Source organism: Hevea brasiliensis, chromosome 10 (assembly GCF_030052815.1).
Source record: "Hevea brasiliensis isolate MT/VB/25A 57/8 chromosome 10, ASM3005281v1, whole genome shotgun sequence".
NCBI lineage: Eukaryota > Viridiplantae > Streptophyta > Magnoliopsida > Malpighiales > Euphorbiaceae > Hevea > Hevea brasiliensis.
Window position 1 is genome coordinate 2,236,430 of NC_079502.1, and position 21,731 is coordinate 2,258,160.

General features: G+C 31.8%; 1 protein-coding gene across 1 annotated transcript; it reads right to left on the minus strand.

Moving 5' to 3' along the window:
- Nucleotides 1-7,141: 7,141 nt before the first annotated feature.
- Nucleotides 7,142-9,532, minus strand: LOC110634944 (cytochrome P450 78A4). Its single transcript, XM_021784102.2, has 2 exons — nucleotides 8,514-9,532; nucleotides 7,142-7,971 (listed from the first exon to the last, which is right to left on the minus strand). The coding sequence occupies exons 1-2, from the start codon at nucleotides 9,447-9,449 to the stop codon at nucleotides 7,360-7,362; spliced, it is 1,548 nt and encodes a 515-aa protein (XP_021639794.2). The 5' UTR covers nucleotides 9,450-9,532; the 3' UTR covers nucleotides 7,142-7,359.
- Nucleotides 9,533-21,731: the final 12,199 nt, after the last annotated feature.

Genomic DNA, 21,731 nt, shown 5'->3' on the forward strand with positions numbered 1-21,731 from the left:
ACTGGCGCATGTAGACTATGTGGTATACTCGCTTAATTTAGAAACCACGAATCCAAATGATGACACCGTTTGCCAAGAGAGTGGCGCTTGGACTTGCTCGACATAGCTTGAGTGTGAGGATGAAGCAGCTTCTATTTCTCTTTATTGTCAAAACGGTGCGTTCGTAATTCACAAGTTAAAACCATTTTAACATTATTAAATTTTTTTAATGGATTCATTTAACTTGTGAAGATTAGCCGCATGAATTATGAATTTTTCTTTTTTAAATTTAATTTTTTATCAGGTTAATATATAAGATACATAATAAATAAAATGTATAATAAAATTTATTTATTAAATATATAAATTTTATATATTTATGCTTTGAATTCATAGTGATCGAGTTTAAATAATAATTTTTATATTATATTTATAAATTATTTTAAATTTATAAATATTTAAAATTTAAATTTTAAAAAATTATTGTGTTCACCTAAAAACACGTTTAATAAAAATAATTTATAAATATATTTATTATTAAAATTTTTAATAAAAATTTGTGTAAATTATTTTGAGCAAAAATGTTTATCGGTTTTTTAAATCTCCAACTATTTAAAGCCATAATCTGAAAAATTATTTCTCAATAGAAAAAATAAAAAAATAATGCATATAAAATGGAATGAAAATACTTTAATAATTAAGAAAATAAAAATATATTTTGTCTCACACAATAAAATTTTTATTTTCATCTAAAAATATATTTTTCTAAATATTTTTTTAAATAAATATGTCAACTAATTAATTTTATTAAAATAAAAATATTAAATAGTAATTTTTTTAAAAATATAATAACTTGCTAATTAGTTTTACTAAAATAGAATAATTAAATAATAGTTTGATTGTCATTGACTAATAAAAAATTTAATTAATAGACTAAAAAATTTAACAAAAAAAAAAATATATATATATATATATATAACTAATAGTATATTTTTTAAAATGTAAAAATAAATTAATTGGTTTCATTAATAACATATATTATATTATTAGATTTGACACAAGTTGAATTTTAGAAATTATATCCAGTTGGATTTAATATAAATAATTAATTAAATATAAAATAGATATTTTATAATAATATATTTTGAATAAATAAAGTTTTAAATATTTATAAGATTTTTAAATTATAAAATATTATAATAAAAATATGTTTATATACATAAAGTCATAAATATATAAAATGAATTTAGGTTTTTTTTGAATAATAATAATTAGATTTAAATGGTTTATGATGAATTTTAATAAATTTAGAATGATTTTAAATATTATAGATATTAACTCTATTTGTTTCATATAAAATAGTTTGTATATAAAAAAATATATTCAATGAAAATTATTTTTTAAAAAATATTTTTTCATGAAACTTATTTGTAAGAAAATATTTTCTTTAAAAATATTTTTTATTATTTAATTGTAATTTTAAATTAATTATATATATTTATATCATATATGTAAAATATTTTCACACTCTAATAAAATTATCAAAATTTAAAAAATAATTTTATTTGAAAGATAAATTTTTCTCAAAAATAACTTTTATTTTTAGTTGATAAGAAAAATATTTTATATAAAATAATTTTTTAAGTGTCTTAAATATTAAAAAATAAAAAACTATTTTTACAAAATAAATAGAACATTAATAAAATTTATTTTTTAAATAGGTGATTTATATGGTATCCTATTATTTGCCACCCTATGTTAAAGTCGAGTTCATCAAAATCCAATTGGACCCTTTAGAATTAAAACCCAATGGCCATCCCTCCCCCATCAATCGGACTAAGGTTTAAGTAATGGACCCAATTTTCATGCTAAGTGGGCTTCCTAAAGGACCCAAAAGGTATAAATTATAAACCTATCTTCTAAAAGAAATTTTAATATATATATATATATATATATATATATATATATATATATATATATATATATGTCGTGATCAACACTAATATTTTAATAAAAATTGAGAACAACTCTTCTTCTCTTATTTTTTTCTGTTTTTTTTATTAAAAAAATTTCTCATCCGTGACTATTCCAGATTGATTTCTTTATTTTTTTTATTAATTTTTTTAATAAAATCTCATATTTATATCTATTTAAAATAAATTTAAATTTTTTTATTAAATTTATGTCCATTAAAAACATATTTGAAGTTCTCTATTCAATATTAAAGTATAGTTCTCTCAATTACTTGAGCCTTGTTTATTCTCTCATTTTTTTTAAATATTTGAACAAGCTATTTGACAATTTAAAATACAGTATGGATGATTGATTTATTTTGATTGAAAACTTTAAATTTTTAAGTATGGATAATGACTTTCTATTAATACAATTTGATAATACGACTTATTCTTTATTGATATTTAGTGACTATAAACATATGATATAAGCACATAATATTAGTTTAATATTATAATTAAATAATAAAAAATATTTTCATAAAAAATATTTTTAATATATAAGTTTTTTTTATGTATGAAAAATATTAGCTGCGGTCATAAGTAATTGACTAATATATTTAATTTATTGATTTATAATATAAGTTTTATCGAATAATATATATAAAATTTATATAAAAATGCGAATGTATTATTTGACTTTGACTTTGACTTAAAAACTCACTTAAATTTGCTTGTTGATGGAAAATTAGAGTCCTTTTCTAAAAAAGTTTTTTAAGAGAACTGAAAAATAAAATTTATATTCAATTGTGTCAATTTTCTAAAATAGAATTAGAAAGCTAATTTTTTAGTTTTCTAAAATTTAACAAAATTTGATAAAAGCTTTAAGTCATTTTTCCTGTTTCCCTATATAACAAAAGTCATATTCTCCAAATGAAAAACAATAGCTTTTTTACAAATAAAACTATATCATATTTTTTCATGATTAAAATTAATAAATGTTTGAGAAAATATTATTTATAATTATAAAAAATTAATTATATTATTGTAAAATAAATGAATAACATATATTAAAATAACTTAGTAATAAAATGATTTTTAAATGTATTTTATAATGATTTATTTTTTTAAATTATAAAAGATATGAATATATATATATATATATTATTTTTTAATTTAAAAACCATTATTTACTATTGAAAGTTGAATAAAATTTTCATATTTTTTTTATTTTCTTTGAAAAATTAAAATTAAGATTTTTTTTAAATAGAAAATGAAACTATTTTTTACGAGTAAACTCATAAAAATATAACTACTATACTCTTTGAATTTTATAAAAATTTAATGAAAAATTAAAATACCTACAAATTATGTTGGCTCATTTATCAATAAGATATAACTAAAGATAATGGTGAAAAGCGACTTTCAACGATTCTTCTTTTTAATATACATCAAAACTTAAAAAGCTTCATTATCAAGTGAAAGGGAAAAGGTAACCAAGCCAGGCTGTATATGTGTACTAATTAATTAGTTAATTAATTAAATCTATAATTAGCATTGCATGATACCCTAATTAAACCATACTTAAACACTTGAAATCTAAATTTAGTGGATGAGAAAACTCGCCAACAAATAAAACATCGACAAACATAAGAGACCTTTGCAAATCGTGTAAGCCAATCGGCCTTTTTTTTATTGGAGCCGCCACATGCGGGCCAATCACAGATCGAAACGCGGCCACGTTTCACTTTGAGAGATGCCACAAGGTGGGGTCCTTTGCCTTTTGTGGAGCATGTTTATTGTTTTAATTTTTTTTTAAAGGCTAAAGGTCTAGGCCTTTCTAGCTGTAAGGATAAAGAGAAAGAAAAAGAAAGCAGGATTTGGATCATTAAAAGCCTAAGCTTTAGCGGTAATGCCATAAGATATCTTGACCATTATGTACAAAGTTTAACCAGCATGATTTGTCCAATAACGACAATGCTATTATTAGATTCTATTGCTGGAATTATAATAAATTAAATAATAATTAAAATATAAAAAATAATAAAATTAATTAAAATGAGATACGAATATATTATTATTTTTAAAGAAACTCAAATATTTTATAATAGATAAAACCCATAAATTAATGAAATGAATATTTTCTATTGATTCATCCCAATAAATATAATTAATTCAATATTTTCATTGTGTAATTCTTTACTTAATAGAATTTAATTTAATTGATTAGTGTGAATTAATGATGTAGAGATTTAAACTTAAAATAAATTATAGGGTATATTTAGCATATTAAAAATTAATAAATTTTACATTTATATAAAAATAGTTATATTTTAAAAATAAAATAATAAAATTTATTATTTTAAAAGTGAAGGTATATATATATTGAATATATTTAAATAATATATATTTAATTAAAAAATTAAGTCAGATTAGATGTGAAAAGTATATTAAAAAAAAAAAAGGAAAACTTGTAATCTTTGATTCGATAATATCACTAATAGTAATGTACCAAAAATAATCAATGACTTTCATTTCACAATGAAAGAGAATCTAATGACTTTGAAATAAAGCCATCGTGGAGCTTTTATGATGATCTGTTTACAACAATTATGGCTAAAACCCTCTTCACATCCGTACAAAAATAAAGAATAAACCCAGAAGCCAAAGTATTGACAGAAATGGCATAAGCCATTCTCAAGTGGAGGCTTTATTAAAAGAGAGGTGGTAGAGCAAACGAACAATGGCAACAAATCCAATTATGACTTGTTAATATTTTTTAACTTTAATAAAGAAGACATAACTGATCTGTGTTTAATGATTTATAATTCTTGTAAGAATCGGCAAGTAATTGACCTATGATTGGAAGTTTGCTTTACCTAGCTCTCAAGTACCTCTCAGTAAAAAAAATACATTCCCAGGATTTTTTCCCCCGTTTCTTTCTTTATGTCTTGTCTGGTGCATTTTGTAAAGTTACTTGGCTTTCATTGATTGGCAAACTGGTAATCTCCTGTCTTCTTCATAAATCACTATTAATAGTAACTGATAACTATGTCCTCCAAGGGTGAGTATGAATGATTAATTCCAAGATCTGCAAAACAGTGAGGGTAAGAAACGGTGTCGGAATGGATTGTAACTTTCATCGGACGTGACGTGAGATATCCTTTTATATCAGGTTTCAGAGTCGAAGGTTTTCTCAACATTAGGGGCTTGGAGTATGTGCTGTTACACGTTAGTCCAGGGTTTTCATTTTGAGTTAGCTTTTGAAAATTTTTTAGAATTGAGTTTAGTTGGATTTATTTTTTTTATCTGATAATGTTAGGTCACTTATAAATACATTATATTAATTAAGTTTGATTAATTTTTTTTACATGATAATATTGAGTAACTTATATATATATATTGCCTACTCCAATGTATTATCGATAATAAATTAATAAATTTTGATTTAATGGTTCTAAACATTTAAAAGATTGTGAGGTTATAAGTTGAATTTCGTCAAATAATAATAATAATAATAATAATAATAATAGAACTTGACAAACTTCATTATTGTATCCAAAATTCCCAATCAATGAATAAAACTAGGAAACAAAAGCTGCATTCCAAGAATCATTGCCTAGCATATGTTAGCCGAAAAATAAAGGGTATAAAAGTTTAAATTACACCTTAAATTTTTAGTTTAAAAGTCAATTTGGTCTTATTTTTCTTTTCAAAGTCAATTGGTCTATTAAATTATTTGAATCTTAACAATAAACCTAAATTTCTAATAGGGTAAATCATAATTTAATCTTTAAAATTTAATTAAACTTACAATTTAGATCCCTATAATTTTAAGATCAAGTAATTTAGATATTGATATTTTAATAAATTTATAAGTTAATCTCTGTCATTGGTTATTTTAGTTAAGTTACTGTTAATTCTTGTAAAAATAATTAAAATACCCTTAACTACTCTATTTTCAAATTGAAAATAATTTAGTCTATTAAATTTTATTTTATTAATAATTTAGTCCCTGTATTTTTAAAATATGATTCCTATTAAATTAAAATTATAATTATTTAAAATATGAATTAATTACTTTAAGGTCCTTACAAATTTTATTTAATTACAAAATTATCCATATATTTAACAAATTGATCCTTAAATATTATAACTATTTACAAAAAAAAAGGCCTTTAAGAAAAAGGGAAAAAAATATGAATTTGGGCACAAGTTGTTAATAAATTAAAAAATTAATTTATAATTATTTTTAGATTAAAAATAGAGTTAAAGATATTTTAATTATTTTTACTAAATTTAATAAGAAATTAATGATGATTGCAGAGACTAACTAGTAAGTTTATTAAAATATTAAAAATTAAATTGTTTGGTATTAAAATTATATAGATTAAATTGTATGTTTAAATAAATCTTAAACTGTCAAGATAAGCTAGAGGAAGGTGAGGATGACTTCAAGTCATCATGCCCCTTATGGGCAACACATGTTACAATGGTCGGGACTAAGGATTGTGATGGTGTGAGACTAAATTGTCTATAAAATAAAACTTCAAGCACTTTTCAAATTGAAAATATAATTAAGAATATTTTAATATTTTTATTAAAATTAATATAAACTAATTAAAATTATAACAGTATGAATTAACTTATAAATTTATTAAAATATTACGAACTAAATTATTTAATTTTAAAATTATAAAAACTAAGTTATAAATTTAAGTAAACTTTAAAAATTAACTTGTAATTTACCTTTTCTTAAATTGCGTCACGTGAAATTATGTAATATTAACTCTATTAACATTTGAGAACACAAACGCACATTTAAAACTATCACCCTTCACTCACAACACTGTCACCCTCACCTTATTGTTGTCCGTTTAGTATTTTCTTTTGCATTTCCTCTCTTTGTCTAGCGAACTATAACCCTCCCCCTACCTTACTGTTGTCAATATATATATATATATATATATATATATATATATATATATATATATATATATATATTTTAAAAAATAATACGAAACAGGTCCATGAAAAATTGAGGGGATGGTTATTGACAATTATGGGATTTTGGTTCTCGTGTTTCTTTGATTAAAAATGAAGTGGAGAAGGAAAGCCAGAGAGTTCTCGATTTCTGTGGTGAAGAATAATCGAGAAAAGAAGAATTAGAGAGCCAATTAAAGGCATATATGCCATAAAGCAAACAGTAATTTACAGCCATCAATATCAATTATTATGTAAAGCACATAATTAGCTATTACAAGCTTTGAGGTTGGCCAATAACAAACAGAAGCTTTGCTTTGATTTGACCCACTTAATAATATGTTTATTACACAAACTCTAGACGTAGTGCGCGCCACCACGTCCTTTACTACCACCACTTCATTTTACACTTGACCCACCGGTTATTTGTTTCATCATGACACTTTTACGACATCGTTTTGCTCCAGCGATCAACCACGCGACAAGCTAATGGTTTTTTCATTTCAAGGGAAAGCTTCAAGCACTCGGACAAATCTACCGGCTGTGCCGGCAGCCATTTGTATCGGTGTAAAAGCCGCCCCAGCCACAGGTGCACCGTTGCCAACCCTAATGCCTTCCCTGGACACACCCTGCGACCCGATCCAAATGGTGCAAGCCTTAGATCCGAACCCATTATTGGCACGTCCTCTTTCAAGAACCGATTCGGGTTGAACTCCCATGGGTTCTTCCAGATGGATGGGTCGTGGGTTATCGCCCACATGTTAACCATCGCCGTCGTGCCAGCTGGGATGAAGACTTTGTCGACGTGGACGTCCTCCACTGCAAGGCGGGCCCAGGAGAGTAGTGGGCCAGGAGGGTGCATTCTTAATACTTCCTTGACTATGGCTTGGAGGTAGGGAAGATTAGGGATATCAGAATCTTGAACTTGCCTGTTGAAGCCGATGCAGGTGTCTAGCTCTTGCTGAGCTTTTGCTTGGATTTCTTGGTGCATTACTATTCTAGCCATAATCCACTCCAGAAGTATGGCTACTGTGTCTGTCCCTCGGAATATCATTTCCTGGTAAACGGCCACGAAATAATATATCCAACAGTGAGAATTGTTTTCTCTGTTGCATGTAAACTTGCCTAATACATTAATTTTTAATTAAAAACAAATATTCAAATATATATTCTACAAACCTGATATATTGAGCAGTCAACCATCAAATTAAAACTAGATAAATCAAATGGGAAGTGGGATTGGGCATTGTAGCAAGACAATTTCATTTCAATATTTTCAAAAAGAAAGGAGGAAAGGGAAAATTTGTCAATGAATTACGTATTAGAAATGACAAAGGAAAGCTTAAAGAAAATGATTTAAAAATTCGTCATACCACGTGAGAAAGAAATTCAAAGAAAGTGTGAGTAATTGGAGAAAAGAATTAAAAGTGGAGAGATAGTGAAGATAATAACTAGACTCTGCTAGAATATATGATTCATCAGGAGTCAGGACTCGAAAGAATTTTCCTATAAAGGCTACCTATTATGTAATCAGTATAGCTAGCTATTCCAAGGATCAAAATGTGAAAAAAGTTGTTGGCAGAAGGAGAGAGACTTTACCCATAGAACTGGCACCATATCAGATTCACTTAGCTGCTCCTGCTCAGGCAAAGAAAGCAAGGCACTGAGAAAGTCACTTCCACTATTCAAGTCCTCAGCTGCTTTTCTTTCTCTTACAATTTCACCCAGAACACTCTTAACCTTACCCGCCAATTCATAGCACCTTCTCTTCACTCCATAAAAGTCCAAAAATTTTATAGGAAAATAGTCTTCCAAATTAAACATTGTAATTAACTCATATCCTTCTTTAACCATGGTGCTTAATAGCTCTTTCTCTGAACAGGAGTAGCTGATCCCAAACACGCTCTCCAGTACATTGCTTACAGAACCCTTTTGAAATATCCCTCTCAACATTACAATCCCTTTCTCCTCCATCTCCTTTCTCACTTCCACTGCCATTTCATCAGCCAAACGTTGCCTTAGTGGCTCTAGGGCAGAGATTCTCCTAGGGGAAAACATGTAATTTGCAGCAATTCTACGTAGGTTTCTCCAGTAGTTCCCCGAGGGAGCAAAACCAATGGCACGTTCAAACATCAACAAACGAGCTGATTCCTTTATAGGACGGTCAGAGAAAGCGGACCCAGAAAGGATTTCCTTGGCTGTTTCTGGATGGCTACTAATGATCACACGAGTTGTGCCTAAACTGAATGCCATAAGCCTGGTTGCACCTAATGAGCTAGCCATGGCAGCCAATTTGCGATGAGCAAGTGAACCCATTTGAGGCAAGATTCCTAGTATAGGCCAACCAGTTGGACCACCTAGTTTTTTATGATAATTGTGGTTTCTCCATGCAAAGCCTCCAGGGACTAACCAGTGGTTCAAAGAGAGAGCAAAGAAAGAGAAAAGAAGAACAGTGATAGGCCATGGGGTTTGGTGTGCGTTTGCTAAACAAAAGATAAGGAAAGTAAGGTGGACTATTACGGAAGTAGTCTTCATTTGAAAACTTTAAAGGGGATGATAAACGAGGAAAATTGCTAGTAGGATCTCTTGGTAGTGATGGACGTTTGTCATGGAAGGAATTGCATGTGGGTTTGTTTTTTATATAGGTAGTAGTAGTTGCTAGTTGGGTGGGTTAAGTGTGCATGGTTACTTTGCCAACCTTGATTAGTGGTTAATTAACCATACGTATCACTCCTGGTTATGACCTAAGCAATTACATAAATTTGTAGTGACTTTGCTTTGTAATATGTAATGTATGACTGCGAAATTATTCAAATACATAGATATCATTGTAATTTAATTAATGACTAAACATGAGAATATATAATTACTAACCAGTGATCTAATCTGATAGTAAAAGTAAATCTATCTTAGAATAGATATCATCATCTAGAATTTGAATCTCATTCCTTATAATTTTAGGAAAACCCTTTCAAGATCTTGAGTGGGTTTTGTTTTTCACATTCTTTGATTTATAAGAATCCAAGATATAGGTAGGTAATTAGATCTGCTTGGAAGAGCATTATTGGTATAACATTTGGGATGTTAGGAGAAATAAAGGCATGAAATGAAAGTGGAATCAATGCCATGGCCACCGTACGTAGGTTTATGTGTCAGAAAAGGGAGCCCATGCATGCATATTTCACATGCCCAGAACCTCCACCTCCATCGATTCACTTCCACACCTCATAAGGAACTCAAAAGGAAAGCTAATCTGTGAGCTATAGTTACCCTACCCTTACCTAATATGTGTGTTGACATAAATTCTAAGGCCAAAATCATGAGGCATCCCTGAAACTATGACCTCAAAGCTGGTGTTGTTTTTGGTATTGTTACATCCGAGAGATTCTTGAAACCTTATTCATATACTAAAACAACTAAATCACTTTATATTATTAATATTTATTTATAATTTTAAAAATTAAAGAAATAATAATGTTGCCGTGGATTTTTTGAATTTTGGATCTGACTGAATCAAGGGTCACCTAAAAGTCAAAGAATAGGTGAGGATCGGTAGTGGTTAACAACCACTCCAACGCTCAAGTCAGTAATCAAATTATGAACTGAATATTTAATATAATTGAAGTGAGTGTTTTTTGTTTGCATACCTGTTTCTAAAGCTTTACTTTGTTTATATAGTGATTGGGATGGTAACTATATGAAATCTTGGCTAGATCTTCGCCAATTCCCCATTTAAGTTGTAACAATAATCCTAAAATTATGATGGAAATTAGGCATGATTATTGGCGTGATCTGTTTGGTCCAAACTCAATGAGAGTGTCGATCTCTCTGATCTATCCGATCTCTCAAAATAGGTCGTAACACTTTTAGAGATCACCTCCAAGCTTGGATCATTTAGGTGTCCGAGTTTAAGCTCATATGGGGCGAACTCTATCCAGATCAGCTTGTCTTTTATATCATTAGTCCCCCCCATCAAGTCTGAATCTTTAGGTTCAGAAGAATGATGACTTTTCAAAACTTGATGAGCATTGATGGCGTTTCTCTTAAAAGCTGCAAGAGATAAATGGACATTTTTAGCCTTTGAGATGAAAATTTTGACGATGTTTTGAATTTTCTGTCATTTAATGCTCTCCATTATATATAGATGTATCTTCTGTGTGAGTTTTGCTTTATTCGCTTTCTCTGAATTCTCTCAATTTCCTCCAGCCGGTGACTTTGCAACCTTAGTTGAGACTCCGATGAAGTTTCTTCTTCTAGTGAAAAGTAGTGTTCTTTGTTTCTTATCTCTCTTTTTCTTTGTTGTTCTTCTTTTCTTCTTTTGAGGATGAGTAATACCGATAGCCAAAGAACGGCAAATACTCCATTTGTTAAATTTTCATGGAGTACTAATGAGAACATGGGAACTAGTGGGAGGGTTGATGCAGGTGAAGTGCAAACCAAGCCAAACTCTCATAATTCTACTGATCCTAGCAAAAAGAAAACTCAGAAGCAGAGAAAAGAGTCACTTCCGGTAGATAAAGTTCTGTCAGTTCTGCTATCCTCTGATCTTCTCCGAATAAGTGAAAAATTCAATCTCTTGGGGGATCTGTTTAAGCTAATCAAGTGTCATGGGAACTTTCATGCTGATCACAGCTTTGAAGAAAGAGATTAGATCATAGTTTATGAAGAGCAGTTAAAGGCCGGTCTACGATTTCCCTTGGAGCAAATTTATAAGGATGTGCTGAATTATCAACACATTTGTGTGGCTCAACTTCATCTGGACTCCTGACAAACTCTAGTGGCTTTTCAAGGTCTGCGCCGAGCTCAAAATCTGATTCCTACTGCAAAAACCTTTACTGCTCTACATCGCTTTGGGAGGCAAAAAATGAATACTGGTTTTTTTACGTGAAGTCAAATTGCAGGCTCTTCACTGAACTCCCATCCTCTTTAAAAAATTAAAAAGATAAATTCTTTGCACTTCGGAGCAAAGATCCACATGGCTTCGAAGGTGTTCCGAGGAGCTGGAACTATCTGGCCGAGAGACCTCGAGGAAAGATCGTCCTGAATCTGGATGAGGATGCTGTGTTTTTGGAATTGAAAAGTCAGGCCAACACCTGCCAGTATTTAAATGCTGATATTGTGAGTGCCAAAGTGAAGTGGTGGTTGGCCAATGTAGTGGCTAGGGAGCGCATCCCCTTATAACTCACCAATCTTGGACCTAGAAAAGGTAAAAACCCTAGTTCTCGCTCTCTCAACTTAGTATGAACTCACTAACTTCTTTTTATGTGCAGATATGGCTGGGACCGAAGCTAAGAGAGCTACAAAGAAAAGAAAGAGAGAGCCCACAAAAAGAGTTCTTTAATGAAAAGGCAACCGCTTAGGCTACTGTTGTGAATGCTGGTGAACAACAGCCGTAGAAGAGGGTCCAGGATGAAGAGATGAGCTTGCCAACTCGTGCTCATAATGAACCTACTGCCTTTGATCTCCTCCTATTCAGGATCAACCTTTAAGCCAACCATAAGTGTCTACCACTTCAGGGGGTGGTTCGTCTGGGTAACGGATCTCTAGGGATGCTTAAGTGCTTTCTCGGCCTCTGGAGAGGAGCTAGTCTATAAAGGGCAATATTGATTTGGCTAGGGTTACTGCAGTGACCTTATACCTCCCTGAAGATTGAGCTCGGATAAGACCAGAAAGTATTGACCATCTCCTTAATCAATCCATGAGCTTAAGCCTGGAGGTTGTTGCCACTCAACATATGGTGAAGGAGAAAGTTCACTTCCTTAGGTGGGAAATGTCCAAGGCGGTCAATGAGGCTATAGCCTTAAAGAATAATTTCACCATTGCTGGCACCAGGGTGTAGGAGTTGGAAGAAAAAGTACAATCTTTCGAAGAGCATATAGCTTGGCTACAGAAGGAGTTGGAAGATGCCAAGGCAAGTCAAGCCACTGAACTTGCTAAATTTGTAAAAGATCTCAAGGTAAAAGAAAATGAGATTATTGAAAAGGAGGCCAGCGCTATGTACAGGCTTACAGTGATCTTCTTGTCGAGCTGCTAAACCATTATCCGAATGAGAACTTCGCCTAGCTTGAGAAGCTCACCTCTGGTGCTGGAGTAGAGAGTGAGAGTGAGGATGAGGAGGCCAAGGGCTTTATAAGGGTAAATAATGATGTATAGGCTGGTGGGGATCCACCTGCCGAATGACTTATACTACCTTTTTTATTTAATGAAATGACTCTTTTGTTCACATCCTCTATTTTGATTCTTTTTTTATTGACTCTTGGTTTATGCTAACTTATTGATGTTTAACTGTAGATCACTTTTATTGTTATTGTAATCCTTTAACTTGGAGGTCTTTAAAAGTTTGAGTCCTAGGTAGGACAGTAACACTCTTTAGGGTTTTTATTAGTGCCGAGAGCTTGGTATGTTGAATGAGATACTTGTGAGAATTTTTGGTTTCTCGGATGAGGTCTGTGCCTAGGGCAAGATCTATGCCTCAAATGAGGTTTTGGTGTCTTGGACGAGGTCTTTATGCCTCAGATGAGGTCTCTACGCTTCAGATCTTTACAAATCGGTGATGATGTGTGGAGGTCGAATGTTTCTTTAGAGGTCGGATACTGCTTGTTAAAGATTGAATTTGAACTCATCTGATTTATTGATAATATTTTTTCAAGTTGCAAACATTCCATGCCCGTGGGAGTTCGCTCTCACTCAGGTAGGGGATCTTACAAGCTCCTAGATGAATTACTTTTGAAATTACATATGGTCCTTCCCAATTGCTTCCTAGTTTTCCCACTCTTGCTATGCCTCCTGAAATATCTAGCCTTTTCATAACTAGATTGCCAACCGCAATGGATCTATTTTTCACATTCTGGTTATACATGCTTGTCATTCTCTGATGATATTCTGCCATTCTGATGAAAGCCCAATCCCTTATTATTTCTGCTAGATTAAGATTGAATCTGAGATCTTCATTATTCATCGTTGCTTTTGAATTCTCTATTCTGGAGCTTAAGATGCTGATCACTATGGGGATTATTGCCTCTGAGAGGTATGCTAGGGAAAAGGGGGTTTCATCGGTTGCTAATCTGGGATTTGTTCGAAATGCCCATAGTACAAATGGGAGCTCTTTTGACCATCATCCCTTTGCTTTATCTAGCCTTCTTTATAGCTCGGTTAGTAACCTCTGTCATGCCATTAAATTGCGATAGTATGTTGAAGCAAATCTGATATCAATTCCCCATTATGCGCAAAATCCTCTAAATTTGTGCCATTCGAACTGAGTTCCATTGTCTGTGATGATGACTTTAGGGATGTAGCTTTGGCAAAAGATATTTTTCTTAACAAAAGATATAGCCTTGTCTCCAGTGATGAGTTGTGTTGCTTCTACTTCAAGCCATTTAGTAAAGTGGTCCACGGCAATGATGACATACTGCCCGAATCTAGCAGCTTTTAGGAATGGTTCGAGTATATTGATTCCTCATTGATAAAATGGCCAAGGATTTTCAATCGCTATCAACTTTTCTATTCGAGGGATGAAACCGTGCTCTTAACATTTTTGGCATTGCTGAACTAGATTTTTGGTATCTGTAGGCTAAAACTATCCTTGTTGGAATGCTTTTTTAGTCATTGTCTGAGCTCCTTCATGACTTCTACACAGTCCCTCATGAATGTCTATCAGGACTTCTACTCCTTTTTCAAGTGAGATACATTTCAACCATGGCTTTGTGAAAGACTTCTCGTAAAGCTGTCCATTGAGAACACTGTAACCTAATGACTTTTGTACCATTTTCTTCGCCTCCAAAGGCTCATTGGGTAATGTTCCATACTCAAGATAATTGAAAATTGAGGACATTCATGTTGAAATGATGTCGATTGGGAGGATCTCTTATCGGTTAATTATTGGTTGACTTATTTTCTCGAGGTGGATTGGCTGAGATAGGTGCTACTCCTAGGGTGTGCGTTCAATCGTTTTAAAAATTAATTATAATTTTGATAATTTCGATTCGGATATTTTAAAATTATAATATATATATGAAAATCGAATTAAATTTAATTTATTTTTTCTAATTTTTTTTTTTTTATTTTTTTATTATTTTGATTTAATGTTTAAAATATGAAATTTTATAAATTTACACCCTTCTTTTGCCATTTTGGCTAGGGCGTCGATGTCACAGTTCTCTCCTCTGGGCACTTACACAATTGTGACATCTCTAATATTAGATAGAATTTGGGCTATTAACTGTTTTATTCTGGCTTCATATTTCTCCAGGTTCGGATCTCGCACTTGGAAGTTACCCTGATACTGATTTACTACCAACTGCGAGTTAGAATATATGGTAACATTAGGGGTTCTTACCTCCTTGATGATGCATAGAGCGATCAGTAAAGCCTCATACTCGGCCACATTATTTGTAGCTTGGAAGCTCAGCCGTGCGGCATACTTTAGTTTTATGCTTTGAAGGCCCTCCAAAATGATCCTAATTCTTGATCTGCTGGTATCTGCTATTCTATCAACCCAAACGCTCCATGTTGCTTTTTGTTCTATCTTTGCTTTCGATAGTGGTGTGAGTTCGGTAATGAAATCAGTAAGAACTTATGCCTTTAAGGCTGTTCGAGGAACATACCTGATATCATAGGCTCTCAATATTACTGACCAAGTAGATAGGTGACCTGACATGTCCAACCTTTGCAAGATCTTCCTTAGGGGATAGTTTGTGCATACTTCCTTCGATGGTGTGAGACTCGAAGTACAATCTTAAATTTGTGGCTGCTGATAGAATGACAAAAGCTAATTTCTCTACGGTCAGATAGTCGAGTTCAGCTCCTTTCAGGACTTGGCTTGTATAGTAAATTGGCCTTGCTATCTGTCTTTCTCTCTCACTAGATCTGAGCTTACAGTCTCCTCTATTACTGTAAGATAAAGATATAGGATCTTGCCTTGTTTAGGCGAGTCCAATAAAGGAGGGTTCGTTAAAAAAAATTTTAGTTCATCGAATGCTACCTGATTATTCTCTTCCTATTTGAAGTTCTTTTCTTGCTTTGAGTGATTTGTAGAATGGCAGATACTTCGTTGTTGAGCATGACATAAAATGTCTAAGAGCTGTTATTCTCCCCTTTAGTCTTTGAATTTCTTTGATGGTTCTTGGTGGTTTCATCTCCATAATGCTCTGATTTTTTCAGGTTTGGCTTCTATTCCTTTTTCTGAGATAAGAACTTTCTACTTTGACTCTGAACGTGCATTTTTCTGGGTTCAATTTCATTTTGACTTTGTCAAATATATTAAATGCCTCTGCGACGTCTTTTAGGTGGTCTTCCAAATTTTTACTCTTTATGATCATGTCATCCACGTACACCTCTATCGTCTTGCCAATTTGCTTTGCGAACATTTTGCTCACCAATCTTTGATATGTTGCACTTGCATTTTTTAAACCAAAAGGCATTACCTTATAATAAAAGACTCCCATATCTGTGATGAAAGTTGTCTTTCCTTCATCTTTTGGATCCATCTTGTTTTGATGGTACTCAGATATGGCATCTACTAGGGAGCATATTGAATGTCCTGCTGTGGAGTCGACTAACTTGTCAATTATTGGTAGAGGATAATGGTCTTTTAGGCATGCTTTGTTGAGGTTGGTGAAATCGACGCATATCCTCTATTTGCTATTTGACTTGTTGACTATGACCACATTTGCTAGCCATGTTGGGTACTTGACCTCCCTTATGAGACTCACTTTTAATAATTTTTAGACTTCTTCTATAACAATCTGTTGTCTATCCACCATAATTTTTCTTTTCTTTTATTGTTCTGGCTTGATGTTTGGATCAACATTGAGGCTATGAACTGCAAATGTAGGGTCTACCCCTAGCATTTCTTCCAAACTCCAAGCAAAGGTGGACGATCTCTCAACAAATGTTTTGATGAGCTCATCCATATTCGAACCTTACAGTGAGGTGTCGATCCTGATCTTCTTTCCTATATAGAGCTCGACCTCTTCGATTTGATCTGCTAGTTTTGGAGAGGCACTGCTTTCTAGCATTTTCGGGAGATTGATTGGTAGTGTGACCTTACTCGCTGCTTTTATAAATCTATTATAGCATTCTTAAGCTGATTTTTTGCTCCTTTTTACCACGGCTATTCCGTCTGAGGCTGGAAGTTTCAAACACAACCATTCTATGTTAATCAAAATGTTTTTACCATTTAAAATTGGTTATCCCAAGATGACATTATAGGAAAGTGGGATATCCACTATTACAAACTCTGCATATATGGTACGCTTGTGGACTTTATCACCCAAAATTACTATTAGATTTGTGGTTTTAGCTACTGGCACGGTCTTGTCTCCTAATCCAACCAAAGGGAATATTACTTTGGTGAGATAACTTTTCGTAAACTTCTAGTGCGATTAGGTTGACCAAACTACCTATATCGATAAGAACTCTTCGCACCATGTACCTATTTAATAAAATATTAATTACCAAAGGGTCAGAATAAGGCTCTTTAATGTTTTCATAGTCTTTCGATCTGGAGGTGATTGGATCTTTGGAGAGGGATTCTGTGTTGATGAAAAATACATTCTTCAAACTGACTGCTTCAGCTATCCTTTTACCATTATCTTTATAACCTTTCGGTCCTCCTGCTATAATATTAATGATTCCAATGGGCTCCTCTTTATTGTGTTTTTCTTAACTCCTGTCTTTTGATTTATCTTGTCTCCTTTCAATTTTAGCAAACCTTTTAAGGTTTCCTTGCTGAATGAGCCTTTCAATTTGGTCTTTCAACTGTTGACATTTTTCTGTGGTGTGTTCATGATCATCGTGAAAAATGATAGTACTTCTTTCTGTCTCTTTGGTTTGCAATTTTTGGCTTCATTTGCTGTGGCCATTTGATTTCTTGGCCATTTTTCTATATTCACATCAATACTTGGGCTCTGGATTCTTTCAGTGGCATGTAAGAGTAGTACCAATCTTGTCGAAAGGTTATCAAGTCTGATCCATAGGCTCAACAGTCACTGCGTCTTTTTTCATACCTCCTTTTTGAACTTTGGCCTACGCGCCTTTTCTCTTTTAAGGCTGTTCTTTCATCATCTAACATAATATACTTTTTTGCTCGTTCCATCAATTGCTCATAATCCACTATTGAGTTCTTTATTAGGGAATCCACAAATCAGTTATTTTTAGACCCCTTTTTTATGGCCTCGCAAGCTATTTCGTGGTTGAGATTTTCTATCTATACAGCTTCTGCATTGAATTTAGATATGTACTCCCTAAGAGACTCTCCTTCTACTTGTCGAATCTTCCTCAAATGAGATGACAATTTCCTGGGTGGGATGCAGCTTGTAAACTTTTATTTGAATGAGCTTGCCAGTTACTTAAAGTTTTCTATAGAGCCATCTGGTAGCCTTTGGTGCCAACTTCTGGGCAAGTCCTATTAGCATCGTTGGAAAAACCTTACAAAAAATAAAATTATTAATATTTTGTAAAAGCATTGTTGTGCGGAAGTTTACAAAATGGCTTATAGGGTCAGAGGCCATCATATTCTTCTAGGGCTTGTAATTTGAATTTTGGTGGAAAAACTTCTGATAATATTTCTTCACTCAAAGGTGAACCATCTCCCATTCCTTAGTCATCGTAGTGAGAACTCTTCTAGAACTTTTTGATTGCACGTGCGATTTTATGGCTAAGACCACTCTGTTCAGAGTCTGATTTTTCATCATCTAAATGTTTTCTCTTTGCCCTGCCTTTGTTGTTTCTAGATTTTGCTTCTTCAACTGGCTTTCCAGATGGTATTGTAGTTATAGAGGGTGGAGGTGGCGGTATGACCACTAGTGTATCTGGGAGTGCCACCCTTAATGTTTTGCTCGTATTCTCTCTTTAATGATTCTAGCATAGCTTCCATTTCCTTGATCTTTATGATAATTGAATCTGGATTAACAAGGCCTATTGGTTGGATTCCATGGGTAGGGATGGCAATGGGTCGGGTTTTTGCGGGTATTCGATTCGATCGAACTCTAATAGAATGAATTTGGGTGTTATATAATCGGATTCGGGATGGGTTCGGATTTCAAAAATAATACCCATTGCGGGTTCGAGTCAGGTTTGAGTTTTATATGTTGGGTATCCATTTCTCAAACCGGTTTACATAAATACTTAATTAAATATAAAATATATATTTTTATAATAATATTTATAAATTTTTATATATGTTATTTTATATAAAATAGAATTTATATATTTTATGAAATTATTTAATTTTTTAAATATAAATTATTAATTAAAATAATTTTTTATACAAAATATTAATTAAAATATATAAAATTAAATGGGTTCGGGTTTTTTTTTTGTAATAATAATCGGATTTGGAATCGGTTTGGGTAATCGAGAATAAATTTTAAACAGGTTTGGGACAAGTTCAGGTAATCAAGAATAAATTTTAAACGAGTTTGGGATGGGTTTGGATTTTGATAATATTAATCGGGTTCGGGTAGGGTGATTTTCGCGGGTACCCTGCCCATTGCCATCCCTATCCATGGGCTAGTGCATTCGTTTATGGATCTATCGCCATTGGCAGAGTATCCATGTCACCTAAAATTTTCGAAGGTGTTTTTTCGAAATTTGAACCTGCATTAGCCATTAAACTGTTATGAGTGAGAACAAAAATTTTCAAAAAAAAAACCACGAACAAAGTTTCGATAAGAAATGGGGAGGAAAAAAAAAGCCAGTGGTTTTTTCCCATAGACAGTGCCAACTCATGTTGCCGTGAATTTCCTGGATGTTGGGTCTAACTGAATTAAGGGTCACTTGAAAGTCAAAGAATAGGTGAGGGCCAGTGGTGGTTAACAACCACTTTGACACTCAAGTTAGTAATCAAATTATGAACTGAATATTCAATGTAATCGAAGTGAGTGTTTTTCATTTGCATACGTGTTTTGAAGCTTTACCTTGTTTATATAGCATTTAGGATGGTAACTATATGAAATTTTGTCTAAATCTTCGGCAATTTCCCCTTTAAATTGTAACAGTAATCTTAAAATTATGCTGCAAATTAAGCGTGATCTGTTTGATTTGAACTCAATGAGAATGCCAATCTCCCTAATCTGTCCGATCTCGCAAAATAGGTCAGAACGTTTTTAGAGATTGCCTCCAAACTCGGATCCTTTAGGTGTCTGAGTCTAAGCTAAGATAAACGAATTTTGTCCAAATCGGTTTAATGGTCTTTTATATCAAAAAATAAAAACACTTTTATAACTTTTATATTTATCTATAATCATATAAATATAAAAAGACAATTAAAATTAAATTACATGTTTATCCATGATTATATTATCATAGAAGAAATTGAGTCGACCTAAGAATTTCTCGAGAAAGCTCCTTACGTAGCATTTATGTAGAGATAAATTCTAAGGGCAAAATCATGAGGCATGCCTGAAACTATGACCTCAAAGCCAATGTTGATTTCGGTATTATTGCACCCTCTCTACACTCACTGATTTTCAAAGAAAGTTCGTGCCTTTGGACCACCACGCACCTGCCCACACCATGGGTTGAATAGTTTTTGTTTTCAGTTTCTGTTTGATTAATTGCTAAAATTTGGAAAGTTTAATGATAAAAAAAAAGTAAATTTATATTTGATTATCATATTTGAAAAGTTTAAATTAAATTAAGAGAATTTAATTCTTTTAATTAAAAATAAGTCATTAATAAATAGTATTTAAATGAATAGTTTTATTAAAAATTAAAAATACCCCTATTTGAGTAATATTTATTTCTTTTGAAAATAAAAATAAATACATTCATTTTATTTGTTAATTATTCTAAATTTACAATAAAATTCAAACGAAGTTTATTATTTTAAAATTTATTTAAAATACATAATAACTAATTTTCTCATAAAATCATTTGGATTCATTTTTTTTTTTTAAATAAAATTGAATTGAAATGTTGCAATAGAATCAATATATATATATATATATATATATATATATATATATATATATATATATATATATATCATGGTCTTTGGCTTTAGATCTAGATTTCATTGTTAAACGGTTCTACTATGTCTAATTTAACCCATACCATGAGAAATCTACTACCGAATTCAAATTCGAGATGAGTCCCAGAGTATTAAAAATGGGTACAACCCAAGTGAATCAATATCCTCACATGAACAAAAACAATATTTAGGCTCATGTTGCCACAGGATATTGAACTTAGATTGAAAACCTCCACCCACAAAAAGTCTACTATTAAGTCACCACATTCGATAATATATTATGTTATTACAATTATAAAAAAAAAAAAAAAAACCCATGATGTATGCATCATCCACTTAATTAAAGGAGACCACGTCTTGGTAAATTTGCTAACTAATTAATGACTCAATAATTGAAGAAAAAAAAAATATAAAAAACAAAATCATTTGATTGTTGTGCTGAGTACAGGCACACAGCACATTGGATATTGGGTGTAGATCTTCTTCACTGGGAACCTTTCCTTTTAAAGAACGGGAGTGCCCATCTGTTATAAAACATGAAAATCTCCTAATTCTAGCTTCCCAATAATGGCGATACCACTACATTTCGTATAATGGTACCTTAAAGCCACCACGCTTCAGTCTCACTTTCTTTTCACTCCTTTGGCTCTTAGCTCGACGCGTGAATTCCCAATGTCCCACCTTTAATTCTATTCAAACTGAAATTATTCCACAACTTAAGATTACTTAAATCCTGTGTTCCAAATTAAATATTAAAAAATAAGGGTAAATTTTATCTCTAATCACTCAACTTTACTACTAATTGAATCATTATTCTTTAATTTATTTCAATAAAATTACTTATT

Coding starts and splice junctions, on each gene's coding strand:
- LOC110634944 (XM_021784102.2), bottom strand. CDS start 9,449: ATGAAGACTACTTCCGTAATAGTCCACCTTACTTTCCTTATCTTTTGT. Junction 7,972..8,513: donor ATATGGTGCCAGTTCTATGG/GTAAAGTCTCTC, acceptor GCCGTTTACCAG/GAAATGATATTCCGAGGGAC.